General features: G+C 32.7%; 1 protein-coding gene across 2 annotated transcripts; it reads left to right on the top strand.

Annotated features, from left to right (window-relative positions):
* The first annotated feature begins 1,447 nt into the window (after positions 1-1,447).
* LOC107918097 (histidine kinase 4) lies at positions 1,448-8,183 on the top strand. Of its 2 annotated transcripts, none has more exons than XM_041106945.1 (12): positions 1,448-1,552; positions 2,208-2,713; positions 3,136-3,369; positions 3,470-3,639; positions 4,053-4,271; positions 4,362-4,548; positions 4,633-4,684; positions 4,790-5,019; positions 5,275-5,373; positions 5,758-6,470; positions 6,904-7,410; positions 7,537-8,183. In XM_041106945.1, exons 2-12 carry the CDS (start codon positions 2,366-2,368, stop codon positions 7,796-7,798), a joined length of 3,021 nt encoding a protein of 1,006 aa, XP_040962879.1. In that variant the 5' UTR covers positions 1,448-1,552; positions 2,208-2,365; the 3' UTR covers positions 7,799-8,183. The 2 variants fall into 2 exon arrangements, with proteins under 2 accessions (XP_040962879.1, XP_040962878.1); XM_041106944.1 differs by having other exon boundaries at positions 1,507-1,642.
* Positions 8,184-11,561: the final 3,378 nt, after the last annotated feature.

Below are 11,561 nucleotides of genomic sequence, written 5' to 3'. Positions count from 1 at the left end.
TTTTTATATGTTTTTTTATCTCTACGATCTCATACACGTTAGAGAGAGAAAGAATAGAAAAAGCAGAGCCATAGTTTTATATTTTAAAGAAATCAAAAACACAATCAAATCACATGTTGAAGGTAACCCCCCTTCCTCCAATAACATTTAACATCTCAATATTTTTTTTCATTTCTAAATTATTGTGTAATATTCATCATATTCCTTTTTACTTTTAGTTTAAAGGATGCCATATATTTTTAATATATTAATGGTAATTTTTTTTTAAAAATTTTACATGTAGAAATTAAAATATTTTATTATAGTTTATTTATTTTTATTGTTTCGTATTAGTTAAGGATATGTAACTATTTTCTTACTGTTCTTATAAAAAAAATTCAATTGCATATATCAAATAATTATTTATATTTATTGATTGAGTTTTAATTCAATTGATATAGATATGGTTGTCAATGTAGGAGGATATGGATTCGAGTATATTGAAATGCATTATCTCCTTATTTATGAGTTGAGAAGAGACTATGAGTAGTTATATATCTTAATTTTTAGTAGAATATAATAAAAAAATTATACTAAAATAAATCTAGTCATGTATAATGAAAATTAAATTAAAATAAAAAATAAATTTCAATCGAAAGAACTGACACGTAATTTTATACATTATTAGTATGAACAATGAACCTAAGATCTCATTAAAATAAAAATTTATATATAATACATGATCAACATTTGTTAAACTCCTTAAAAAGATAAATGCAAATCATTTTTAAAAAATGTTGTTGATGTTTGTATTTATATAGAATTTGAGAATTTATTTTTATATTTAAAAAGTTAAAAATTTATTTTTTTATTTTTTAATTTAAAAATTTTGGTTTAAACATTATCGTTGTTGGTAGATTTTGTCAACTAATCAAAAATTTAAGTTGACAAATTTTAACAGAAAATACTTACAATTCTAATGAATGAATCGAAAATTTCAAATAAAAAATATGACTTATTTTTAAATTTTTACGTATAAAGATTAAATCTTAAAAATTATCAAAAGTATAGCAACTGATGATATATTTTAACCTTAACAATAAAAAATTTAACAAGGTATTCACATCCTTTAAAAAAGAAGAAGGTAATGACAAAAATCACTACGAGTGATTTATACATTTACATTAAATATAAAACTATGAAAAAATAAATAATAGATTATATTAAATATGAAATTAGATACAAACTTCACTTGTCAGTTTCAAACTGCTTGTCAACCAAAGTTAAGAAATACCATTAGCTTAAAATTTACATTATGATAGAAAAATAAAACGGAAAAGAGAGAAGGGGTGGTTGGCTTTAAATATTTAATATAGGCTTTGTCTTAGAGGGAGACAACAGCGTATCTGCAAAAAATCCAAAAAATTCGATTCAGTTTTGGCTTTAAAAAGCAATGAAGAAAGTTGGAAACATTAAATAATTGTTCTGAAATTAAATTAATATCAATTTTTAATAAAAAAAGGGAACCCCACTGCAGACTGCACCGATCAAAGGACGACCAAAGAAAAACTTGGTACCATGTAGTTTATACAAATATTTTACTATTATTCAATGACCTGTGCCTGTTATACCATTTCAATTGACCCCATTTCTTCCTCCAAAGGTCTTCAACTTTATCTTTCATTTTTTCTTTTTTGTCTTCCTTGGTCTTTGCTCTGTTGTGCTTTGCTGTGAGTGTTTGCTGGTCAATTTGTAGATTTTGATTTTAATATCGAAGAAAAACAGTGAACTGTAAACGTGCTCTTCTTTGTCTTTGTTCTCTTAAAACTAAACCAACACTTCCACACTTGGAGAGAACATGATTAGTGCTGTTTCTCTGTGAAATCCTTTTTTTTTTTATTATATGGCAACAGAAAATAGAAAAAGAACCCATTATTTTGTAGTGAGAGATAATGAGAAATCTTTGGAATTTGAGCTGTCTTTGCATCTTTTGAGAGTCATGCTTGCTTCTTTCTGAGAATTGAAAAGTTCTCTTTTTCGAGTTCTGGGTCTCCCATCTCTTCTCTAGTTGTATTTTTCAATTAATTTTTCCGACTCATTTCTTTGTTCAAGCTTGTATTGTTTTTTTCCCACCAAATTCCTTTTGTCCTTGAATCGCACAAAACATTGTTATGGTGATAAATAACATGGAGTTTTAGCTTAACTAGTATCTTTTCTCCTTGTTTCAGGAAAAAAAAAAGAAGGTATTTATTGACCCTTATATATAGTGTATGCATGTTTTATTGGGGGCTTTTTCTAGCTCAGATATGAAGTGGGTATCAAAGAAAGAAGAAGAAGAAGAGGAAGAAGAAGAACAAGTTCAGATATTTGTGTAGCGCTTTTACTAATGGGTCTAAAGTTGCAACAGAGCCAGCACCAGCACCACTCGGTGGCTGTCAAAGTGAATGAACAAATGGGGACCAAAAGAGGGTACACATTTATTCAGGCTAACAGAGCTTGGTTACCAAAATTTCTTTTGCTTTGGGTAATGGTGATGGCTTTTTTGAGCACTTGGATCTACAAAAAGATGGATGCTGACAACAAAGTAAGGAGGAAGGAAGTATTGAGTAGCATGTGTGATGAGAGGGCAAGGATGTTGCAAGATCAATTCAGTGTTAGCGTTAACCATGTTCATGCCTTGGCCATCCTTATTTCCACTTTTCATTACTACAAGAATCCATCTGCTATTGATCAGGTTGAGCCTTCTTGTTCTTGAATTTGGAAATTTATATGTTTCTATTTGAATCAAAGTTCTATATCTGTTGTATTTTGTTAGGAAAGAAAAGCCCCTTTCTAGAGCTTGGTCTGGTTGATCTCATAGTTTCTTGGAAATCCTAGATTGTGAACTTGTTTTCTAGTTCATCATTTGCCTGATTTTTACAATATAAAAAAATGGCATCTTGGATAGTTTCTCTTTCTGATTGTGCACTTTGGGGTGTTTTCTTCTGTTTTTTGACGGTGAATTGTTTTTTTTTTGGGTCAACGATGGTGATTTGTTTTTCTAGTTCATATCTGTATGAGTTTTACAATATCAAAAAATGGCATCTTTGATCATTGCTTTTTCTGATTGTGCACTTTGGTGTTTTATTCTTTCTTTTTTTTTTGCAATAAATGCAGGAGACTTTTGCTGAGTACACTGCAAGAACTGCATTTGAGAGGCCATTGCTTAGTGGGGTGGCCTATGCAGAAAGAGTAGTGCATTCAAAGAGGGAGGAATTTGAGAGGCAGCATGGCTGGACAATAAAAACAATGCGGAGGGAACCTTCTCCAATTCGAGATGAATATGCTCCGGTGATATTCTCTCAAGAAACTGTATCTTATATCGAATCACTTGATATGATGTCAGGGGAGGTATGCCATTTATTATCCACAATCTGCTTATAAGTTCTAAGCTTTACCTTACTCTGATGTTTAAAATCAGTATTGGCATTGCCCGTGTTGCATTGCACAGGAAGACCGAGAAAACATCTTAAGGGCTGGGGCTTCCGGGAAAGCCGTCCTAACTAGACCCTTCAGGCTTCTTGGTTCTCATCATCTTGGTGTTGTTTTGACGTTCCCTGTCTACAAATCCAAGCTCCCACTGAGGCCAACTGTGGCAGAGCGCATTGGAGCAACTGCTGGGTAAGTCCTACTCCCTATATTTCAAATTGGAAATGAAAGTTCTGTCTTTTTGAAACTTATTTGTGCTTGGTTGTGTTTGTAAGCTTTGCCTACTAGAGTTGGTGCATTCTTCAACGTAATTTTGAAATTCATTGGTCAAATTGAAAAGCAACAAAAGATAGTTTATGAGTGCCTTATGCATCGCATAAACTGGGATAATTGAAATGCTTTTGACGTTCATTGGTCAAATTGAAAAGCAACTGTTCTTTGTTTAGTAGACGCCTAGAAATCTTGATCTTCTTTTTGCCTCTGGGAGTCTGGATGAACATGGATGCCTTATGCATTAACTGGGCTAATTGCTGCGGTTTATTCATGTTTTTACGTGTATAGTAGATTTTCTTGTGCATTAAAAATAAACTTGTAACTGAACACAGATACCTTGGTGGAGCCTTCGATGTGGAGTCCCTTGTTGAGAATCTGCTCGGGCAACTTGCTGGAAATCAGGCGATACTAGTGAATGTGTATGATGTTACTAACTCTTCTGATCACCTGATCATGTATGGTCACCAAAATCAAGATGGTGACTTGGCTTTGTTGCATGAAAGTAAGCTCGATTTCGGAGATCCATTCAGGAAGCATACAATGATATGTAGGTAAGTGTATGACCAGCTACTTATTCACAAGATTCGCAGAACGAAAGCAGTTGTTTTTAGAAGTGCTTACTAGTCGCCATTTTTGAGCAGATATCATCAGAAGGCACCAACATCGTGGACAGCACTCACCACCGCTTTCTTATTCTTTGTTATCTGCTTATTAGTTGGTTATATCTTATATGGTGCCGCAATACACATTGTTAAAGTCGAAGATGATTTCCACGAAATGCAAGAACTGAAGGTTCGAGCAGAAGCTGCAGATGTTGCCAAATCACAGGTATGTCTTTCAAAATACATCTATCAACACTTTGTTGACTACCGATTCCGAGCTAAAACTAATTATGATTTGTTCTTGATGCAGTTTCTGGCAACAGTTTCTCATGAAATTAGGACTCCCATGAATGGCATCCTTGGTATGTTCTGTGTATCTCCTTAAGTTATTCTTGATGAAGCATACATTTGAGGGCATTAACTGATTTCAATCATCAATGTTCCAATGGCTTTTTGAATGGTTTCAGGGATGCTTGCTTTGCTTTTAGATACGGATTTAAGTTCAACTCAAAGGGATTACGCTCAGACTGCTCAAGTCTGTGGAAAGGCACTGATAACATTGATAAATGAGGTGCTTGACCGGGCAAAAATTGAAGCTGGAAAGTTGGAGATGGAAACTGTCCCCTTTGATCTTCGATCTATCCTAGATGATGTGCTCTCTTTATTTTCTGAGAAGTCTAGAAACAAAGGTGTTGAGGTAAGTCTGGATAAAATTAATGGAAAATCTAATACTTCATTTTTTGGGTTGTTTGGTTCCTATAGGCTATAGGCTTATAGGGTATATCTGACTGGTAACGGAAAAACCTTATGGTTTATAATGCTTGAACTAACTCAATGTCTTCTTTTTTCCTGCTTTCTTTTCTCGGTTCGATGGATTGTTGACTTCAATAAATGGTGATGTTCCTGATGCATATGATGACTCAAATGCGTTGTAATTGTTTGGGAACCGTAGCTGGCAGTCTTTGTTTCGGATAAAGTTCCGGAAATGGTTATGGGGGATCCAGGAAGATTTAGACAGATTATTACGAATCTTGTTGGGAACTCTGTTAAAGTAAGTGGGTTGCTTTATCTTTATTTGTTTAACACTCGTTAGGTAGTATATGTCTGTTGTTCTGACTTTCCATTTTTCTTGAAGGACTCATGTCCGACACATATCCAGATATAAGTATTCAACCCCCTAAGGACCCTCAAAATACATAGAAAAACTTGGAAACATTGTACATACCCATGTCAAACACAGACCCTTATCTGACACTCCCACCCAATTCTGAGTAACTTAAGCATATGTTAATTTTCACCATGCCCCTTTTCTTGGGGTTCTTATATACCTAATTGGTTGAGGTTTTTGATCTTATCCAAAAAGAAATTTTGTTTAGTTGTTTTTTTCTTGGATCAATTTGCATTAATTGAGTCGTTTAAATTGTATGTTTGACAGTTTACAGAACGGGGACACATATTTGTTAAAGTTCATCTAGCAGAAAACTCGAAGCCCATGGCAGAGGCAAAAGCTGAAACTTGTTTGAATGGAGGATCAGATGAAGGTGTGCTGGTATCAAGTGCGCACCAGTTCAAAACCTTAAGTGGTTATGAAGCAGCGGATGAGCGCAACAGTTGGGATTCCTTCAAGTATTTAGTTGCTGATGAAGAATCGCGATATAATGCCTCGATAAACATGCCACTTGCTGGTGAAACTTCTCAGAATGTCACTTTGATGGTATCTGTGGAAGATACAGGTATTGGGATCCCTTTAATTGCCCAGGATAGGGTTTTCATGCCATTTATGCAGGCAGATAGTTCGACTTCGAGAAATTACGGTGGGACAGGTATAGGCTTGAGCATTACCAAGTGTTTGGTTGAGCTAATGGGTGGTCACATAAGCTTTGTTAGCCGGCCACAAGTTGGAAGCACATTCTCATTTACTGCAGCCTTCGGGAGATGTAAAAAAGCTTCATTTAGTGATACCAAAAAATCCAATACCGAAGATCTTCCTTCCAGTTTCCAAGGATTGAAAGCAATAGTAGTTGACGGGAAACCAGTTAGAGCTGCTGTAACCCGATACCACTTGAAGAGGCTCGGTATGCTGGTTGAAGTTGGAAGTAGTGTAAAGATGGCAGCTTCTGCATGTGGGAAAAACGTCTCTTCATGTGGGTAAGTCGATTTCTGGTTTAGAATTATTATCATTTGGAAGGTTATTCATAAATTCAATTACGTCTTATATTTCGGGAATTTTCATAGTGGCCATCATTTACTTGATGATTCAATTGTTTTCCAACATTTTTGCTGGGTTAGAGTGGACTTTTCCTGGGAAAGACACTATTTTAGGGAAATATTAGAGATGTTTTTCATCATTTAGAAGTTGAAAAAAAGGTTACCAAGCAGAATGCGACACTGAATGCATGGCACTTTTATGACATGAAATACTTGTTTTTTGCTTATAATGAACGATAAAAATGTAAGAGATGGTTTTAGAAATTGAAACCAACCATCAAATTGCTGTAAGAAGGCCAAATACTATGGATCATTTGGGGGGGAGGGGACCAATATAATTTTTAAAAGCTAATTGCTTCATTGAATATTGCAGAACTAAAAACCAGCCGGATATAATTCTTGTTGAGAAGGATTCATGGCTTTCTGGCGAGGATGGCGGTTTGAGTTTAGGGATGTTGGATCGGAAGCAGAATGGACATGTGTTTAAGTTGCCTAAGATGATTCTTCTTGCGACGAATATTACGAATGCTGAGCTTGAGAAAGCAAAGGCGGCTGGTTTTTCAGATACTACAATTATGAAACCAGTGAGGGCAAGTATGGTGGCTGCATGTCTTCAACAGGTGCTTGGGATAGGGAAGAAGAGGCAGGCAGGAAAAGATATGTTGAATGGGTCCTTGGTCCTTCGGAGTCTACTTTACAGGAAGAAAATATTAGTAGTCGATGACAATATGGTAAATCGGAGAGTTGCTGCTGGTGCATTGAAGAAGTTTGGAGCTGCTGTAGAATGTGCCGACAGTGGAAAAGCTGCACTAAAACTGCTTCAGATTCCACACTATTTTGATGCTTGCTTCATGGACATTCAGATGCCGGAAATGGACGGGTACGTAATTATGTATTATCATATCTTTTGTGGTAAGAAGTCAACAATCAGGATATTGAAAAGAAAGAAAAAGGAGAAGTCTTATCTAGTGCTATGTCATCATAATAACATTAAGTTTTATTTCAGGTTTGAGGCAACTCGTCGGATACGAAAGATGGAGAGCCAAGCAAATGAACAGATCAACGGTGGCAGCATAGATGAAGAGTCTGCCCGGAAAGGGAAGTGGCATGTCCCGATATTAGCCATGACAGCCGATGTAATACATGCCACCTATGATGAGTGCCTGAAATGTGGGATGGATGGATATGTCTCGAAGCCCTTCGAGGAAGAAAATCTCTACCAGGCAGTAGCCAAGTTCTTCAAAGCCAAACCAATGTCGGAATTGTAGTCAAACACCTTGCACCATCATTGGAAAAGTCAACAAAACCAAAAGCTGGTTGGACTTTTTCAGCGAAATTTTCCCAATCCATCTGGTGCATTTTGGTTTTAAAAACACTGCATATGGTTTCCTGGAGCTCCCGAGAATTCTGGACTGCATCGAAAGCAAACATGCATGCATGTTCGGGCAATTAGAGTCAAGAGTATTTGTATACTACCCCAGGAAACTGCATCCCCATCTGTTTGTATAGATCTTTACAAAGGGGATGATTTGATTCTATCTGGAGACTTAGGATCTTTTGTTCGAAAATGGGGTTCTGATTTTTATGAATTTTGTTGTAAAAGCTTTGTTATTGAGTTTTCAAATCTCAAAAAGAAGTATCTTACAAATTCAACACTCGGTTTGTATTTATAGTTATATTTTAAAGCTTAATGGCTAAAAAAACACTAAGCAAGAATCAAAAAAGATTTACCTTTTATCAATCAAGTACTTCAATAATAAAATGTGAACATATTGAGAAATGACTAATAAAAAAGCCAAGGAGGCAACATTGGATATTCCTATTAGCTTTAGTGGGGGGGGGGGGAGGGAGATGTGCTAATGTGGCCAGATTGTAAGAATGGAGAGTACACTGAAATCAAGGTACTTTGCATTAAAGGAGAGTTATTATGGAAATGATGCAAATAGATTTGATATGAATGTATAGGAAGAGATATGGTCTCTAAAGGTACCTAGTAAAATTAAGGCTTTCTTTTTAGGACTTGTTCTCACCTACTGCTGCCTACGTCTTTGTAAAAGAAAAGGTTAAAAGCTCTCCAATTTGCCCTCTTGTAATGAAGTCGAGAAAAGTGATCTTGACTTGTGAGTGAACTGGATGCATCTGGTCTAAAGCATGCATGGAATTAAAATTTGAGAGCGGTGGAATTAGTATTTTTTTTTTCTTATATTAGGATAGAAGGAGAACGATAAAGAAATGAGGAATCTATAGTTTCATGTAAGGTATTCTAAAATCTTGTTACATGTCGGTCTGCGTAAGGATGTTGTACATGAGAGATTACAGATGTCTGTTTGTATAAAGTTTTCTTATATGAAATACAAGTTTTGCCTTTCTAGCCAAAAAAAAACTTCAATGATCAAAATATAGTTATGAAAAGTGACCAAAATAAAATTTAACTAAAGATAGATGATTAAAAGTGCAATTTACTCGTTTATGATTTCTCATTAATTAAACATGTAGTATTAAAACAAAAGTAAATGAGCACATGTGACCATACACAAACAAATTACTTCATTTTCCAACTACTAAATAAATATCTAATTTATATAAATGGCAATAATGTGAATTTAATAAATCAAATCACGATAACTGCTAATTGCTAATTAGTTTTAACAGTCAAATTAGTAGAAACTTTTATTTCATTCTCCTTAATTTATGGATAAAATGGATTATCTAAGTAAATAAAAGGATTAATTTCTATTTACAGTAAAATGGATATAGGGAATATTTGATCACACCAAAAAAAAAAAAGTAATATTAATTGAGAGATTCATATTTTTTAGGGAAAAAAAATAAAGGTTCTGTATTTATACTTCTTTTTTTAAAAAAAGTTTAGTACTACAAATTGAGTTTAAAATTTTTAATAATAGTTTTTAAAAGTGATTCTATTAATCATGAACTAATTTTGTGGAAAAAAAATTGAGTTTTAAGATTATTTTATTATACAAACTTAAATAATTTTAAAGAATTCTTTTTTCAGTTTGAACAGATATAATAATATATTTGTGACGACCCATACATATATATGTACATGTATGTAAGAATCTTTACTATAATAAAATTTTTGGTCGAGTTGGTGTCATAAGTTAATTAGGCACCAATTCAGTTAAAAAATGACTAAAATATCATTTTTAGCAAATAACAAATATTATTATAAAGATATTTATATCTTAATAGTTTATGTAAAATCTTTAAAAAAAAAAACTACAAGATCAGAGTTTGAGCACGTAATTTTAAGATATTAATAAAAAAAATTTCATCTGATATTTTAAGAGGGTGTTACGTATAATTTCTCATAATATATATTTTCTTATTCGATGTTGTAGGTATCACGTAATCTAATATGAGTGGACAAAAAGAAACTTAAAATAATAAATATAAAATTCAAAAAATAATCAAATTCTAAAATATGTATATATCCATGCATAATTGTCCAATAGTTGTTTTTAAAAATTAATATTGCTAATAAAATAAATTTAGATAAAAAAATACAAATGTTGAATACTAGAATTAGACATTTGTGAGTTTACCTAAACTTTAACAATTTTATATATTATCATAAATTGGAGCAATTTAAATCCAACCAACCATTCCATTTATCTCATCACATATAATAATGTAAGCGGCCGATTTAAAAGTACTTAAGGCCTACCTAAATCATGATTGAAGCTCAGTCAAGATTCAAATTGAAATTTGACATTTCAATCATAATGTTTACTCTTTTATATATATAATGAATGATTAAGTTGGTATTATGAATTGATCTGATATAAATTTAATTATGAAATTATTAAAATATCTTTAAAATTAGTATTATTATAATAGTTTAACCCACAACTTGATACTTAAGCTATACCATTTTTCTCATTTTAGTATCTAAATTTTAAACTAGTTTTTTTCCTAAGTTGGTATCTCCATTAGTCCAACCGTTAGTCAAGTGTAATTAAAAAGAAATGTTTAAGTTACAAATTAGTACCTAAACTATACTCTTTTACCTGAGTTGGGACCTAAATTTTCTTTTTTAATCACAAGTTATATTTAAACTATTATTTCGTTACTCATTTTATAAACTTTATATCCATTAAAAAAAGTTTCAATCCATAATAGATTGCCACATCAAGTACTTTTAAAAAAAATACTTTTTAAAAAAAAATGTTTTCATTTTCATTTTCTTTCTTCTTCCTTTATAATGTTTCGCAATGCGAACAATGCTCAAAATTCGTCCTCCGAAGTGGAGATGTTGATGATTAATTCTGTTTTCAAATTGCACCGCTTGTTTGCTCAACCTAATAAGATTGAAATTTTTTTCATTGATCAAAACCAATAATTTCAGAATTGGATCGAACTATCATGTCAGACCAATTGGACCGAGAACCAGTTAGGGTATCAATCTAGATAGAGGGGTTGACCTGGTTGAACCGATTGAACCAATTTTCATTATTTTTATTTATTTTATTAATTTTTTAAATAATTCGTTTGATTGAATTGAAAATCGATGGCTTGAGTGCTTCAACCATTAGACCAATTCTAAAAAACCTTTGTCAAAATCATAAAGCCTAAAATACTCACATTTTGACAAGGATCTCACAGTGAGAAAAAAGAGAACAAGGATCTCACAGTGAGAGAAAAGAGAACAAAGAAATATATATATACATTCATAAAAAGGGAAAACAATACTTTTTTTCCCTTTTTTTTAGACATGGAGATTTTTAATTGGCTATCTTTTTAAACTACAACTTTTAACGTGTTTGAATCATAATTGGATTAACGAAAGTACTAATTTGGGAGAAATAATAGTTTTGGTATCACTTTTAATGAAGAAATATGTATTAAAATAGGAAAAATGGTATAGTTTAAGCACTAATTTATAGGTTAAGCGGGTAATTTTATCTTTTAGTACTTTTATATAATATTTCAAATAAAACATGAAAAAGATGATTTGGGAATAAAATATAAGACTAGCAAGATCACATAGAAATATTTTACCATTCCACC

This window comes from Gossypium hirsutum, chromosome D12, assembly GCF_007990345.1.
Source record: "Gossypium hirsutum isolate 1008001.06 chromosome D12, Gossypium_hirsutum_v2.1, whole genome shotgun sequence".
Classification (NCBI taxonomy): domain Eukaryota; kingdom Viridiplantae; phylum Streptophyta; class Magnoliopsida; order Malvales; family Malvaceae; genus Gossypium; species Gossypium hirsutum.
Note: the sequence above shows the minus strand (reverse complement) of the source record. Positions and strands in the feature narration are given on the sequence as shown.